Source organism: Hypanus sabinus, chromosome 21 (genome assembly GCF_030144855.1).
Source record: "Hypanus sabinus isolate sHypSab1 chromosome 21, sHypSab1.hap1, whole genome shotgun sequence".
Lineage (NCBI taxonomy): Eukaryota > Metazoa > Chordata > Chondrichthyes > Myliobatiformes > Dasyatidae > Hypanus > Hypanus sabinus.
Genome location: NC_082726.1, coordinates 44,304,436 through 44,322,249, shown reverse-complemented (window position 1 = coordinate 44,322,249; position 17,814 = coordinate 44,304,436). Strand labels below are relative to the sequence as shown.

At 40.0% G+C, this 17,814-nt stretch overlaps 1 protein-coding gene across 1 annotated transcript in view; it reads left to right on the top strand.

The window, feature by feature from the left end:
• The window catches only part of LOC132378994 (cGMP-dependent protein kinase 2), a 59,117-nt gene that overhangs the window by 4,252 nt on the left and 37,051 nt on the right, over positions 1 to 17,814 (top strand). The window contains exons 3-9 of the mRNA XM_059946423.1: positions 1,565 to 1,731; positions 4,151 to 4,264; positions 5,632 to 5,737; positions 6,481 to 6,544; positions 9,936 to 10,013; positions 10,684 to 10,778; positions 17,510 to 17,578. Of these exons, the coding sequence (XP_059802406.1) occupies positions 1,565 to 1,731; positions 4,151 to 4,264; positions 5,632 to 5,737; positions 6,481 to 6,544; positions 9,936 to 10,013; positions 10,684 to 10,778; positions 17,510 to 17,578 (693 nt within the window). The remainder of the gene's footprint in view (positions 1 to 1,564; positions 1,732 to 4,150; positions 4,265 to 5,631; positions 5,738 to 6,480; positions 6,545 to 9,935; positions 10,014 to 10,683; positions 10,779 to 17,509; positions 17,579 to 17,814) is intronic.

The window sequence follows — 17,814 nt, the reverse complement described above, 5'->3', positions numbered from 1 at the left end:
TCCCACAACAGTGTAGGAGATAGATGATTCATTCCAACTAAATAACCCCACTTACTAATGACAACCTCGGAAGACCAAGTGCATCATTGGCATGGATATTTTCTATGTACTTGTCAATACCACATACTGTATCCTTGAATAACATAGTTAAACTGTTCTCACTATAGATGACATTGTTCAGTGAGAGCAAACTTGAATGTTGAACGTTTAGTTCATTGCACCAGATATTCTCATTCATTCTTAAGATGTGGGCAGCTATTTCACCAATGCAGTTCGCAAAGTGAAGATGCATCTGCAGTCTAATTAGGTTGGAACTTCTAAAGCATCGGGATAGTGAGTGACTTGGACGTGAATCTGCAGATGGTTTTCCATGGCCTTTCTGTCCTTTCCTTCTGGGTGGTGGAAATCACATATTTGGCATGTGCTCTGAAAAGAACCATGGCAAATTCTCCTTCCTTCATGAAGGTAGTATCCAGAGTACCATTCACATTCTGCCCTAACTTTAGCTCTAACCAGAAAGCATCGTGGAAGTATTTAGTTGGAACACAAGCTGTGGTGTCACACCTGCAGGCTGGTCATAGGACAGTAATAATCTTGATGGAGCATCGTTGGCATCGGAAGCAGAAAGCACAGACATTTAAGATTGAACTTTAAGATTGACTATAAAATACTTTGGGGGCACAAAAGACATTTAGCTTTAGTGAGCAGCAATTCTGTGGGTGAAGGCAGCCTGTTGATGAGAGAGGTCAAGAATGGCCAGACTGGTTCAAACTGACAGGAAGGCGAGAGTAACTCACCGAACACACGTTACAACAGTGGTGTGCATAAGAGCATCTCTGAGCGCTCAACACGTCAAACTTTGAAGTGGATGGGCTACAGCAGAAGAATACCATGAACATTCACTCAGTGACCACTTTATGAGGTACCCAATAAAGTGGCTACTGAGTGTATAATCATTTATCTGATTTTACTCTTTGTTGTCCATAACTTTATAGCAATATTTCTTAAATGTAATTCAGAAGGTACCAGATTAACTTAGAACTTTAAGATTGACTATAAAATACTTTGGGGGCACAAAAGTCACTGCAGTCAAGTGTAAGGAAAGAACTCGTATGTCTATTTTATCTTACACTATGGTTCATCCAGTGAACTCCATTTACTGCCAAGTCCCATGTATGAGGCATAGTATATTTGGTTACTTAAAGAATGTGTATGGGGGCGGGGGGTGCTCTACATCGTGAACTTTTTTTTGTGACATCTGGTTTCTCACAATATGGGCTGAAATTGCATGTACGTCGACAAAAGACTAAATCTTAGAGAACAAGAGTTGTCTTTGCTTTTGGTTGTCCCTGCTTTAGTGAGACCAAGTTCTGAGTTTGTTCTCTTTTGTGACAAAATGAATGATGCCCAGGAAAAAAAGAATGTCAAAGGAATTTCCTCGCCAGTTAGCGTTCAATGCTAAAAGTTAAAGTGGGAAGATAATGTACAACTTTGTAGATGGAATGGTTCTGTGATGTCCATAGCCAGCGATGTTGGTGGTAATTGGAGTATGTATATTGTGCAGTTTAAAGAAATTGATAACCGATGCCATAATGCACAACGAGTTCCTGAAGAAGCTGGAGCCCCAGCATGTGCGGGAGATTGTGGAATGCATGTATGAGAGGAGCTACCAAGAAACTGATGTTGTCATCCAGGAGGGGGAACCGGGAAACCACCTCTATGTTCTAGCAGGTGAGGGTCATTGTCTTTGAGCTGTACAGTACGGAAACAGCCATTGTATTGATGTTTGGTCTCTAGGTGACATCTGACTGTATTGTGCCATGAATGCATGCATGATGATGCTTAATAATGACATCCCATAGGGCGCTGTTTTTTTGCAACACTTAAGTATGTTCTCCATCAACAAAAGTGCACAGTTTAGTGCAGTAAACAGCGTCAATGGGTTAAATCAGGGGTAATGAGGACAGAGATTTTCCTTTACACCAAGATATCTCTAATTTGATTTATCCCTTTGGTTCGCCAGTCCCTCACCTGATAATGATTCTAATTCAAAAATGTACCAACCTTTCCCTACCCACTGCTTTCCCCTTCCTTCGTCATGGAATAGTACAAAATCATAAAACATAGAACACTACAGCAGAGTACAGGTTCTCAGGCCCACAATATTGTGCCGACCTTTTAGCCTACTGCAGGATCAATCTAATCCTTCCTTCCTACATAGAACACCAATTTTATTTTATCACCCATGTGCCTATCTAAAAAGTTTCTTAAATGCCTCTAATGTGTCTGCCTCCAATGTCCTTAAAATTATACTCCCTGGTTTAGCCTGGAAAAAGTCCCTTGCTGTCCACTTGACTTATGCCTGTTATCATCTTTGATCTATCAAGTCAACTCTCATTCTCCTTCATTCTAAAGAAAAAGCCCTAGCTCATTCTACCTATCCTCATAAGGCAACATAATTTATTCAAATATTAATCTTCTGTGTTTAGGGAATTTTGATTTGCAATAAAGTGAATAAAACTAAAAGGAAACCAATTAGTAAATATGTGCCATGCTCTTTGAAAGTTTTACATTGTTTTCTACATAATGCTATTTATGACATTGAGACTTCAATATTGCAAAGAGTCATGAATTGATATCCACAGATTAATGTACTTGGTGGTGCATTGGACATTGGCTAGGAAAGGACCCACCTAAGTACCCAGCTGTCATTGAACTGTTTCATTGAAAACTGAGGTTATATCAGACCTCTTAGCTACTGGTTAACCATGTGTAATAGAAAATTTGTGTTGTATAGCATTATAGTGATGCTTATGGAAATATGGAAATCATATTACAAGACTGAAGCTATTGACATATATTTTAGAATAAATTCCATCAGTTATTTTAAGGTTACTGCAAATTTATCATTTTGCTTTAATACCCATTTATTAAATACATGCCTTAGCCTTCAACCCTGCTCTATTCTTCTGGCCAATCTACATGTCATCTCCATTTGCCAATCTTTGTTCTATATGCCTGTCTTATAAAAATATATCCCATTGTTTTCAGAGCTCTAGTTCATCACAGTGTCCTGAGAGAGTCCCAGCTTTCCAGCATTTGTGTGGAAATGCTCCTGAACAGTCTAATCTTGGATTTCAGAATAATGTTTACTTGTTTGATATTCTTACTAAACGCTTTTGCTATCTTATTTTTTATTGGATAACTGGCAGTGTAAAATTTGATGATCTCTTTGACTCAGTGCAATTCCTGAATATATAAGTGAAGTTAATTTTGTACTTTTTCCCCAAAAACAAAAAAAAAAGAGAAAATATGTGATTAAAGATTAGCCTTATTAGTTACATTGAAACATCAAATCGTTCAAGGAAATGCATTGTTTCATCTACAACCAACACAGTCTGAGGGTGTGCTTGGGGGTAACCCACAGATGTCGCTATGCTTCCAGTGATAAAGGATGCCCACAACTTACTCTTTCTATATGTATGTCTTCAGAATGTGGGAGAAAGCCGAAAACCCAGAGGAAACCCATACGTTGACAAGGAGAATGTACAAACTCCTTATAGACCGTGGCAGGAATGCAGGACATTCAGACAAAGCAATGGCTTTAACGGGGGAGATATAGAAAAGAAAGGTCCACATGTATGAAGGACCAGAACTCAAGACCAAAAAAAAAGTAGTAATCACAGATAAATCTAAAAGGATGTTAGGGCAAAATCCATTACCCCGAAAGTGGTGATGATGTGGAACCTGGCCCAAAGGTGGGGCAGTTGAGGTGAATATATTCATTTAAGGGGAAGCTGCCAAAACACAGAAGAGAGAAAGAAACAGACAATTAATTTGAAAAGTCAAGAGGATACTTGTTTGGATCAGTTAGGTTGAAAAGCCTTTAATTTGCTGTAGATTCTGTGACATTAAGTGCATTGTGCTTATTGCCTTGTAAATCAGTCTGCTGATAATGAAGCAGAACAACTTTGGAATAACACTGAAAGTTAGGGATATGCTTTGAATAAGCCATATTAAGTAGTCTTCCTGTCATGAAGTGCAGCCTGACACCAGGATCTGGTGCCCTGATCTAGTGCACCAATCTCTAGTAGATGTGACTATGATCATTGATTGCTATTGCAAATAAACTTTAACTCTACTTTTAAAGATGGGACTTTAGAAGTTATACAGAATGGCAAATTGTTGGGACAGATGCATCCTGGGACAGCATTCGGCGAGCTTGCAATTCTCTACAATTGCAAAAGGACTGCAACTGTTAAAGGTAATGAAAGCTGGGACTCCACGTGTCGGTTTCTCTGTCGTTGCTGCTGTCTCTCTGTAAGTACACAACTAGCTGATAGTGGTATGGTGAAGCTGATCTGATCCAATAAATATCAACTTCAAATTTTACACCGACTAAAATTATATGTGAAGCTGAAGAACTAACACCTGATGCTGGACTCCAACCTCGTGCATGTGCATGTGTTTATTTGCTTAGAAACTTGTTCATGGAATATTTAAGCTGATATACCAGAAATGTACCATCACAAGACAGACAATGGTGTTAAGCTTTATATTTTAAGTGTCCTGTTGTTGCTAAATCCCAACAGAAATGCAGAATTAACCCCCAGGACCTACAAGTACCTGGGATGCACCTGGATGATAGGCTTGAGTGGAGCACCAACACAGGCTGTGTACAAAGGCCAGAGTCGCCTCTACTTCCTGAGGAGACTGAGGTCCTTTGTAGTATGCAGGCCTCTCCTTCACATGTTCTATTAGTCTGTTGTTGCCAGTACAATCTTCTATGTGGAGGTGTGCTGGGGCAATGGCACCGACGCAGGTGATGCCGATAGGCTCAATAAACTGATGAGAAAGGCTATTACAGTTATAGGGGTCAAGCTGGACACACTGGAGGCTGTGGTAGAACAAAGGATCCTATGGAAAATCCTGGCAATTCTGGACAATGTTTCTCACCCTCTGCATGCCACCTTGGCTGAACAGAGGAGCACTTTTAGTAATAGACTAAGACAACTGTGCTGCCCAAAGAGGGCTATATGAGGTCATTCTTAACCTTGGCTATTAGGCTCTATAATGAGTGAACCCAGAGCCAGGGAAATGATGACTTCATCTCTCTCTCTCTCTCTCTCTCTCTCCCTCTCTCTCTCTCTCCCTCTCTCTCTCCCTCTCCCTCTCTCTCTCCCTCTCTCTCCCCCTCTCTCCCTCTCCCTCTCCCTCTCCCTCTCCCTCTCCCTCTCTCTCCTGTATTAATATGTTGTCAGTGTTACCATGAGCTTTGCCTGCAATCTTCTAACTAAGATCAGGTAAATTAACCTCAGCCTTGGGGAAATTCAAAGGAGAGTTTTGCCTTATTTGGTGAAGACTCCTAGAAGCTACATTTAATTATAAAAGAATAGACCATCAAAGTCACAATCTGTTGGCCAGCTCAGCTGTGTGTTTTCAAGTCTAACGTCCTTTAGACTAGTGAAGAAGTTCTTTGGTGTGTTGGTGGGAGTTTATCAGGGACATTTAGAGATATTATTTTTATAATTGTACAGTATATGTAGAGATATTCTCTAAAATGAAACCAGAACACCATGTTGGATTTAATATGTAAATATGTTAATTAATCAAATGCTGTACCATTTTCAGCTGTGACAGAGTCTTGGATTTGGGTTCTGGATCGTCAGGTTTTCCAGAGCATCATGATGGAAACAGCACAGGCAAGGAATAAGAAATATTTCAACTTCCTCAGCAGGTGAGAACTGAGAGCCCCTGGGGCTGCTCTAGATGTCCAGACAGGTCACATGACTGGCATTAGACCAACAACTGCCGGACTGATGTGTCTCATCTATCCACTGAGACCACTAATATAATGGATAAATGGTACAGTAGTAAAGATCAATGCAAGTGACTGAGGAAACGTGATGACAATACTGCTCAGTCAGTGTTCTCTCCATTCTTTGTACTGAAGTATAACACTTCGCATTTGTCTCTGAGTTACAACAGTACTGTATCCACCCTTGTACCTGCCTGTCTTTATCATCTTAAAACCTATTACTATTTTGCTCATAATTCAGCTTGTTTATGCTTTTTTACCTGCAAATTTGGAAATGGAGACCCCAGTCAAAGTTGCTGATATATCGCCGACAGAGGGAGAAAAACAGTAATCCTAGCAACAAGACCCAGGGAAAAATTATCGCTATATGCATCTTACCATCCAATAAATAACTTTTAATATTATTCTGTTTTCCATCATGTCCCTTTTTATTCCATAAATTTCAGTCTTGATGATATATCCATTTCAATGTGCTTTGTCAAATATACAGTCAGGGTTTCTGCATAGAGAATAGGACATGTGTTTCCTGTGCTATGTCTAAGTACAGAGCTGAAGAAATTCAGAACTCATTGTCTGTTTGATAGTGCTGAATATCAGTAAGGGTATAGAATGGACATAACGAGATGGTGCAATTTCTTTAAAAATACATTTTTTTTATGCAGTGTTTCTCTACTGAAAGGCTTGCCCGAAGAGAAATTATCCAAGATTGTTGATTGTCTTGAAGTTGTGAGTACATTATTTTTCAATCTTGAAGATCTTTTAAAAATCTATTTGATTACATTGAGGACAGACTCCTACTGTGGAAAGTCACAATCTGAGATATTAGTTGGCAATACTTGAGCTTAAATAGAAGGATATCACAATAACAAAGTGCAATGTATAATAAATTCCTTGTTGAAAATTAGAGACATCAGGTGAATAGGTTATCTTTGGCCACTTGAGCTGAACACTTAAAAGATGCTCTGTCCTGATGCAGGATCTCAAACTGAAACATTGACCCATTGAATTCCTTCAGCTGTTCGTGTTTTGATCCAGGTCACAGCATTTGCAGTCTCTTGTGCTTCTCACTCTCAAGACATGTTGAATTAGTTGTCTCTCTGAAGTGAGATAGACCATTCCTCCTCATTCAACACGCCATTTGGTGTTCTGTTTAAGAACAGATTCTTGCACCACTGGTAATTATAACTTCTTCCCTTTTACTTTTTAATGGTACAGAGACTTTCATTGGATTGTGCCTACCATATCACCATAAAATACACAGTAGGAGCAAAATCAGACCATTCAGCCCATCAAATCCACCATTCCTTTATGGCTGATTTATTATCCTTCTCAACCCCATTCTCCTGCCTTCTCCTCGTAACCTTTAGCACCCTTTCCTTGAGAACCTATTAAACTTCACTTTAAATATACCCAATAACTTGGCCTCCAGAGCTGTCTATAGTAATAAATTCCTCAGATTCACCCTCTTCTGGCTAAAGCAATTCCTTCTCAACGATGTTCTAAAGGGATGTGCTAGTACTTTGAACCTCTAACATCTGGTTCTAAGCTTTCCCACTATTAGACACTACCTCCACTCCACCTAGGCCTTCTAATATTCAATAGCAAGCATTCATCAACATCTCTTTGATTAATAACTAAACATGTTTCCTAGTCCACAAATAAAATGGGCTTATTATTGGAGAATTAAGCATTTCACCTTTCACAAAGGATTCTACTTACATTGCTCCATGTCTTCTAATAGGATACCCAATATGATGCTATTTAATTCTTGCAGTACTACTCTGTGTCCAAGAGTTTGTTGAGCCTTAGATCTGCTGAACTGTGGAGAAGCTCAAGGGATAAGGGAGATATTGGTGCAGCGAGAGGGGGCAGGTTTTTGTATCTGAAAAACAGGATCCTACCCTCACCAGGTTCATCAGCCATATTTGAAGATCAAAACTGGGGGCATGGCTTTTCTGTAAGTGAGACTTGCAGGGAAAGTTCAAAGTAAATTTATTATCAAAATGTCTATGTGACACCACAAGCTACTCCGAGATTCATTGTACTGTAGGCATTCACAGTAGAACAGAGAAATGCATACAATAGGATCAATGAAACACTACACACAAAGACTAACAACCAATGTGCAAAAGAAGGCAAACTGTGCAAACACACAAAAAATAATATTGAGAACTTGAGTTGTAGAGTCCTTGAAAGTGTGTTAATAAGTTGTGGAATCAGTTCAGTGTTGAGATGAATGCAGTTATCTATGCTGGTTTAAGGAGCCAAAACCATTGAGAGCTCCTTGGGATTAAATGTCAGGGGATGCAGACTGCAGCCATCAAAGTTGAAAATGTAAATCTGCTGCACCAACCAGTTAGTACAGGGGATGAAAGTACAGCCATTCTGGAAGAGTTCCTGGTGAAAGCAGTTTTATAATGCTACTGTTCAGGTAGAAAATGGCCACCTTTAGACACCTCTGTCAAACACTATAACTCTTGTACTGTTTGTAGCCACCAATAGGACTAGCACCCAATGTGAAAGGACTTTTAATGTAAAGCAAATGTCAAGTTTTTTGCATCTTGTCTTAATAAATAAAATAATAAAGCTCAACTTAATAAAGCCCTAGTTCAAATGGTTCAGTTTAATATCAGAGTATGTATACAATTTACAACCTAAAATTCTTACTCTTCAGCCAATCAGTGTATAAAAGCATGCAGACATGGTCAAGAGGTTCAGTGCTCGTTCAGGCCAAACATCAGAATGGGGAAGAAATGTGATCTTTGTGACTTTGATCATGAAATAGCTGTTGGTGTCAGCTGGGGTGGTTTGAGAATCTCAGAAACTGCTGATCTCCTGGGAATTTTATGCACAACAGTCTCTAGAGTTATAGGAAAATGTGCAAATAATCAAAAAAAAATCCAGTGAGCAGCAGTTCTATGGGAAAAACATCTTGTTAAGGAGGAAAAAACTTGACAGTAACTCAGGTAACCCTATGTTACAAAGGTGGTGTGCAGAAAGGCATCTCTGAATACACAGCATCAGAACCTTGAAATGGACGTGCTACAGCAGCAGAATTCTACAGACATACACACTGTGACCACTTAATTAGGTACAGAACAATCCTAATAAAATTGCCACTGAGTGTAAGCATCATCACTATGAATGCCAGCAATAGCAGTTTGTACTATCTTATTTGCACCAAATCACTAAGATGACACCTTCTAAATCCATGACGTTCTCCAGCTAGGAGGACAGGTCAGTAAAGGCGTGAAGGCATCATCATTTGAAATTTGCACTCCAAGATAAGTACCATCTTGCCTTGGAAATACATCATAAACATGACAAATTCTGCAAATGTTGGAAATCCAGAGCAACACACACAAAATGCTGGATGAACTCAACAGATCAGGCAGCATCCATGGAAATGAATAAATGGTAGAGGTTTCAGGACAAGACCCTTCTTCGGGACATAACATCACTGTTAAAGTTATAGAGCACTGCAGCAAAGAAAAAGGCCCTGGTCTTCCGCCTTTCCCTATCTACTTGCACCTGGACCATAGCCTTCCATACCTCTCTCATCCATGTACTATCCAAATTTCTTTTAAATGTTACTATTGAACCTGCATTTACCACGTTGGCTGAGTGAAAAAGTTCTCTTCAGACTCTGCTTAAATATTTCGCCTTTCACCCTAAACTATTCTCACCCAACCTAAGGGAGAAAGGCCTGGATTCATTCATCATCACTGGGTTAAAACTAGGTATATCCATGACTCACGGGCTGCAGCAGTTCAGGACTACCTTCTCAAGTGCCGTTAGTGATGGACAGTTAAATGCAGGTGCAATCTGTTAAGCCCACACCCCTTTAATGATTAAAAATACATCAGGTGTAGTGACAGTATGTAGCCGGACTTTTCAGAATAGGGTGCTCTTTCGAATCAGAAAGCTACACCCCTCTGCGATACTGTTGGATTCTGGAGCAAAGACGAAACCTGGATGCCTGGAAAATAAACAAAGATTTTGATGTATTTCTCTTAATTTATACAATGGTTTATTTACTTATCTGACTATTCAAACAGTGTTTTAAAATCTACTCTCTATTACTTGCAGTAATATGCAATCTCTCCATCTCTGATAGGATTACTATGATACGGGAGACTATATAATTCGTGAAGGAGAGCAAGGTAGCACCTTCTTCATCATTGCAAAAGGAAAGGTAGGTGTTTATTTATATTCAAAAATTTATCTCTGGAATGCAGAAACAATTCCATTGCTATGATATGTGGTCCACCTAAGGTTAATATTCCTTCTGTCTTTTTGACAGGTTTATGAAGATATTTTTTGAACTGAAAAACTTGCTCATTTAAAAATTGAAATTCCAAGTGAAGCTTAGTAATGATTTCATGTTTAGCACAAGTATCTTTCTATTAGTAAATGAATCGACCAAATTGCATTATAAGCTTGATCATATAACCTGGACTAATGTATTAATGCAGGAGTGAGGGGGACTCCTGCATTCCTGGATGTGCATACTTGAGCATGAGTTGCTAAAATGGCTAAATGGTCATGTGTCCTGGTCAGAATTCCTACCCAATCCAAATACTAAAATTAACAAAATGGCTTTGTTTGCTCTGTGTACCATAGTTGCTTTGTGTACTAACATTACAATGAAAAGTGCTATTTTTAAGTCATTTTCAAAGCCTTGCATCATTTTGCATTCTAAGATAAGAAAGATGCAAAAAACAATAACTCTGCCACATTGTCAGACAACTAACCAACAATGTGACAGGCTGTTCTATAATGGAAGGTATTTCTGTTAAGGTGCACATGTATCTATGCCCATTTTAATATCTAAGGGTTCACATGGTTTTGTTGATCTTGAACAGGTTCGTGTGACACAGATGAGAGAGGGAGCTGAAGAACCACAAGAAATTAAGACATTAAAGGCAGGGGAATATTTTGGAGAGAAAGCTTTAATAAGGTACAGCAGTATGGAGTGTATAGAATGCTATAAATCTCATGGCTGAAATGGAAAGTAAGCAACCTACAAGATGTTTTAATTTGTGCTAGTTATTCGTTATCAGTACTGATCAATCACAGAATGAAATAGTAGGTGAATAGGTCACTTGAGCCACAAAATCCCACCATCACTCAATGAATTGTGTAAGCCAAATGACCACCCTATTGGTTGGCCCACAGATAGTTAAGCAATGAAGGGAGCAAAGACATTGGCTCCTGCCAAATCATTAATCAGGTTATGAACCTTTCGACCATTTTGCATTCTATTCTACAAAAGAGAGCGATAATGTTATAGCTATAGTTACTTTGTCAGATTGTTAATCAAAGCATAAACCCTTCTGAAACTTCCTCTACACATTAGTCTCCAAGGGAAGGTTGTTTTAAGCATTGCGATACCACTGTTTTTTGATTGTCCCAAAACACTTTGGCTTTTGACAGAGAAGAACCATCCCACAAAATGCCTCAGTAGAACAAAGTGAAGATTTCAGAAAAGAATTAATTACAAAAAGAAACAAATTAACTATGGTATAATTGCTTCCTTTGTCTTTTGGTTCTCAATGGTACTCGGCAGTTTTCTTAGTCATTATAGCATGCCAACACAATGCCTCCAAATCAAAATTCACAATTTCAGAGTCATACATGACAGGAATGCGTCAAAGCCAGCCATGAAGCACCCACTTGCACTAACTCAATTCTAATCCCACATAATTTTCTGCACATCAAATTCCCCCAAGCCCTTCAACAAAGTCTACGCACACAAGGAGAAAATTTGCACATTTTGTCAGAGAAGTCCACATATTTGGAGATGTGGGATGAAGTCAGAGTGCCCATGGTCCCAGTGAGAATGTACAAACTCCATGCAGAAGTCAGGATTGGACGCAGGTAGTCAGTATGAAATACACCACTGTGTTTGCCCCACCTTAGCAGCCAGCTAGTTCCACATGATTAAAGCTGTCCATTGGCCTGTGTGCTGGGCTACTGGTTTTACTTCCTAAAGAAATTTAACTGATGGCCCAGCAGACACCAGAATTTAATGGATGCCAAACACATTGTACAACCAGAGGTCTTGGAGCATCTGAGATACAAAACAAGTGTGCCAGTGCCTGGCTGCTGACTCCTGTTATTTTGTGGACTTTGATTCACAATTCAGAAAGTGGAATAAGAACATAAGAAATAGGATAAGGAGTAGGCCATCTGGCCCATCGAGCCTGCTCCGCCCTTCAATACAATGATGTCTGATCTGGCCATGGACGTATCTCCACCTACCTGCCTTTTCTCCACAACCCTTAATTCCCATACTCTGCAAAAATCTATCCAAACTTGTCTTAAATGTATTTACCGAAGTAGCCTTCACTATTTCATTGGGAAGAGAATTCCACAGGCTCACCACCCTCTGGGAAAAGCAGTTCCTCATTATCTCCGTCCTAAATCTACTCCCCTGAATCTTGAGGCTATGTCCCCTAGTTCTAGTCTCACCTATCAGTGGAAACAACTTTCCTGCCTCTGTCTTATCTATCACTGACCTTTTTGACCTCAGACAATTATAGTACATTCACCCCATTCATGCACTTCCAGCCCGTTCTATTTGTCACATCTGTTTGTAGCACAATGAGTATCCACGAAGAAACTTTTCAATGTGAGGAGAGCTTCTGCCTCCATTTACCCTTCATCCTGAGTGTTCAAACTCCTACCATGCTTACCTGAATACTCAACTAGATCCAACTTTTGACACCACCCCCAACTAATTCCCTTAATCAGCCTCCGTTTTCTTTTCTGCTTCTTTCTCCTGGATTTCTTACTTGATTTCTTAGTGCATTCAGGTTCAGAGTTTTAACAGCTACAATGCAAAGAATGCACTCTCTGCATCTTAAACCAAAACTAATTGAATGGCTGAGATTAAGAGTTTCCAGTGGAAGAATCCAATGAGAATAGGCTCAGAGTTAATGGTAGGTCCTTTGTGTAGGATGTGGAAACTCTGGGAGACCTCCAGTCTCCCTGATAAGTACATCTGCATGAAGAGCATCAAACTGCATCTCCTTGGAGACTATGTTAAGGAGCTAGAGTTGCAGCTCGATGACCATTGGCTAATATGGAAGAGTGAGGAGGTGATGATGGATAGGAGCTATGGAGAGATAGTCACCCACAAAGTTGCAAGAGGCAGGAACCTGGGTGAGTGTCAGGAAAGGGAAAAGGAATAAATAGGCAGAGTGTGCAGAGTAACCCTGTGGCCGTTCCCCTCAATAATGAGTATTCCTTCGCACACTGTTGAGGGGAGAAGAGGAGTGCAGTAATGATAGAAGATTGCGCAGTTAGAGTTGCAGGAGATTATCTGTACGTGAAAAATAAACCTGGATGATATGTGGCCTCCCAGATGTCAGGGTCAGGGTTATCTTGGTTTGGGTCTACAGTGTTCTAAACAGGGAGGGTGAGCAGCCAGATATCATGGTACATGTTGGTACTGACGACATAGGTCAGAAAAGGGAGGAGGTCCTGATGAGAGAATATCGAGTTATGTGGAAAGATGAGGAACAGGACCTTCAGGTCCTTCAGAAATCTCTGGACTGCTACCTGTGCCACATGCCAGTGAAGGTAGGAATAGAATAGGATGATCTGGCAGATGAATGCGTGGCTCAGTAATGGTGCAGGGGGCAGGAATTCAGAATTCTGGATCATTGGGATCTCTTCCGGGGAAGGTATGATCTGTACAAAAAGGACAGTTTACACCTGAACCCGAAAAGGAAGAATATCCTTGTGGGTAGGTTTGCTAGAGCTGTTGGGGGGAGGAGGTTTAAACTAATTTGGCAGGGGAATGGGAAACAGAATGATAGGGCTGAGGTTGGGTCAGTTGGTATACACGTAGATGCAGTGTGTAGTGAGACTATGAGGAAAACAGGCAGATGACAGGGCAAAATTGCAGGCAGTGGATTTAGTTGAAGTGTAACATGGAGGCATAATCACAAAAGATGATGAATACAGGACTGAAGATGTTATATTTGAATACGCACAGTATACAGAATAAGGTAGATGCCCTTGTAGAGCAGATAGAGATCGGCAGATATGACGTTGTGGACATCACTGAAATGTGGATGAAAGATCATAGTTGGAAGTTTAAACATCCAAAGATACACATTGTATCGAAAGGGCAGGCAGGTAAGTTGGGGGGGGGGGGGTGGGTGGTAGCTCCATTTCTAGGGTGTCATCTCCTTAGAAAGAGGTGACGTAGGATTGGAAGATGTAGAACCCTTGTGGGTAATGCAAAGGTTAAAAGGTCCTGATGGGAGTTATATACAGGCCTCCAAATAGTAGCCAGGATGTGGGATACAAGTTACAATGGGAGATAGGAAAAGAATGTAGAAAGGGCAATGTTAGATTGTGGTGAGGGATTTCAATATGCTGGCAGATTGGGAAAATCAAGTTGCTGCTGGATCTCCAGAGAAGGATTTTGTAGACTGCCTATGAAATGGCTTTTTAGAGCAGCTTGTGGTTGAGCCCACTAGGGGAAAGGCAATTCTGCATTTGATTAGGGACCTTAAGGCAAAGGAACCCTTAGCAAGTAGTGGTCATAATATAATAGAATTCACTCTGAAGTTTGAGAGGGAAAAGATTACAGTATTACAGTGGAGTAAACAGATTGCACAAAAGGGGAGCTGGCCAAAGTTGAACAGGAGAGGATGATAGCAGAGTCTGGAGTTTCTGGGGGCAATTCAGAAGGCTCAAGATAGATACCTCCCGAGGATGTGGAAATATTGTAAAGGGAGGATGAAGCAACTGGGACTGACAAGGTAAGTCAAAGACAACATAAAAGAGAGGGCATTAATATAGCAGAAATTAGTGGGAAGTTAGAGAATTGAGAAGCTTTTAAAAACCAACAGAAGGCAACATAAGCCGTAAAGAGAAAAAGGAAGAAATATGAAGGTAAGATAGCCAATAATATAAAAGAGGATGCCAAAACTATATAATGAGTGAAAGGGAGGTGAGAGTGGATATTGGACCCTTGAAAAATGATGCTGGAGAGGTAGTAATAGGGGACAAAGAAACAGTGAACAAACTTAATAAGTATTTTGCGTCAGTCTTCACCATGAAAGACACTAGCAATATGACAGAATTCGAGAGTGCCAGGGAATAGCAACAGTTGCTGTTGCTAAGGAGAAAGTGTTTGAAATGCTGTTAGGTCTGAAGGTAAATAAGTCACCTGGACCAGATGGATACAGCCAGGTTTCTGAAAGAGGTAGCTGAAGAGATTGTGGAGGCATTAGTAAGGATTTTTAAAGAATTGCTAAATACTGGACTGGTTCTGCAGAAGTGAAAAATTGCATATGTCATTCCACTCTTTAGGAAGGGAGGGAGGCAGAAGAAAGGAAATCATAGGAGAGTTAGTCTGTCTTCAGTGGTTGGGAAGATGGTCCGTTATTAAGGATGAGGTTTTGGGGTACTTGGAGAAATGTGATAACATTCATCAAAGTCAGCATAGTTTTCTTCAGGGAAAATCTTGCCTGACAAATCTGTTGGAATTATTTGAGGAGAGAACAAACAAGATGGGCAAAAAAGTGGATGTTATTCACTTGAATTTTAAGAAAGCCTTTGATAGTATGTTGCACATGCTTAACAAACTAAGAGCCCATGGTATTACCAGAAAGATACTAGCATGGATAGAAGATTAGCTAACTGGCAGAAGACCGAAGAGTGGGAATAAAGGGAGCCTTTTCTGGTTGGCTGCTAATTACTACTATAATTCCACAAGGGTCTGTGTTGAGACTGCTTATTTTCACGTTAAACAATATATCAATGATTTGGATGATGCAATTGATGGCTTTGTGTTCAGTTTTGTGGACAAAAAGAAGATAGGTAGAGGGGCAGGTAGAATTGAGGAAGCAGGGAATCTGTAGAAGGACCTAGACAGATTAAGAGAACAGGCAAAGAAGTGGCAGATGGAATATAGTGTAGGGAAGTGTATAATTATGCACTTCAGTAGAAGGAATAAAGGTGTAGACTATTTTCTAAACAGGGAGAAAATTCAAAAAACAGAGGTGCACAGGGACTTGTGACTCCTTCTGCAGGATTCCCTAAAAGTTAACTTCCAGGTTGAGTTGGTGCTAAGGAAGGCAAATTTCGAGAGGACTAGAATATAAAGCAAGGATGTAATACTGAAGCTTTATATGGCAGTGGTCAGACCTCTCCTTGTGAATTGTGAGCAGTTTTGGGCCCCTTATCTCAGAATAGATTTGTTGGCATTGGAGAAGGTTCAGCAGTGATTCACAAGAATTATTCCTGGAATGAAAGAGTTAACATATGAGGAGCGTTTTGATGAATCACTGTGTGTACTCGCTGGAGTTGAGAAGAATGGGGGGTGGAATTCTCATTCAAATCTATTGAATATTGAAAAGTCTGGATAGAGTGGCTCTGGGGAGGATATTTCCTATAGTGGGTGAGCCCAAAACTAGAGAGAACAGCCTCAGAATAAGGGGATGTCCATTTAGTACAGAGATGAAGAGGAATTTCTTTAGCGCAAGGGTAGTGAATCTGTTGAATTCATTGCCACAGATGGCTGTGAAGGTCAAGTCATTGAGTATATTTAAAGGATAGGTTGTTGCTTAGTCAGGGTCTCAAAGGTTACAGGAAAAGGTAGGAGAGTGGGATTGAGAAGCATAATAAATCAGCCATGATTGAATGGGGGAGCAGACTCAATGAGCCAAATGACGTAATTTTACTCCTACGTCTTATGGCCTTATGGTGTTAACTGAGACTTAAGTATAGATATGTGGACTTCCTCAACACTACAAGTGTGTTCACAGGGTTGTAGCAGATGCCGCTTCATCAGAATTAGAATTAAATTATTATTGTCAGATGTACCAAACAGTATATCTTGCATACTTTAGTTGCGGAACAATTCATTACACAGTGCATTGAGGTAATACAAAATAAAATAATGGGAGAATGCAGAATTAAATGTAACAGCTACAGAGAAAGTGCAGTGCAGATAAACAATGAGGTGCAAGAACATAATGAGTAGATTGTGAGGTCAAGAATCCATCTTGTCATATCAGGGACCTATTTAATATAACAGTGGGTACAAGCTGGTGGCACGTGCTTTCCAAATGTATATTCTACCCAATGGAAGAAAAGAGAATATCTGGAGTTGGTGGGGTTTTTGTTAATGCTGACTGCTTTACTGATGCAGCGAGCAGTATAGACAGAGTCCATGGAGCGAGGCTGGTTGCCGCAATCCTCTGCGGTTTCTTACGGCCAAGTGCAGAGTAGTTGCCATCCCAAGCCATTATACCTCTAGGCAAGGTGCTTTCAATGGAGCTTTGAGGGTCAACAGAGACATACAAAATTTATTTAGCCTCCTGAGGAAGCAGAGGCGTTGGGTGAACTTTCTCGGCCATGCGTAGTCTTATTTGCATAGTTTTTGTATCAAGAAAGGCTTTACAGAACATAGGGAGAAGCAGAGGGCTTGGATGGAACTTAAATGTATTAGCAGTGGTAGATGCAAAGACTATTGCTACCAAGTTTCTAAGTTCTTCGTTAAATGTTTCAAATAAAAGTCAGCAAATATTATTAATTTGATGTATTAATATGAAGTACAATGAATGGAAAAATTAATTCTAAAAAAGATTATGCCGATCAAAGAGTCTCACATTAGAGAAAACGGCTCTAATCTGATGTCAACATCTTTTCTCTCTCCTTACACAGTGAGGATCTTCGTTCTGCAAACATAATTGCAGATGATGATGATACCCAGTGCCTGGTAATAGATCGCGAGTAAGTCCTACCTGTGGTGTGAACCTTCATCCAGTGTGCAGTGGCGTACTTAGTACTTTATCAAGCTTGACAGGAAAATTATTTGCTTTAGAAATATTTATATCATTGTTGGCTCTGCAGTGTCCTGACTAGGGTTTTTTAATAAATCACAACAAGTAAAATATCATTACTTGAGTTTGGGGATTATAGTAACCCTAATAATCAAATGATATCACGACACCCCTTCCTTTTGCTCT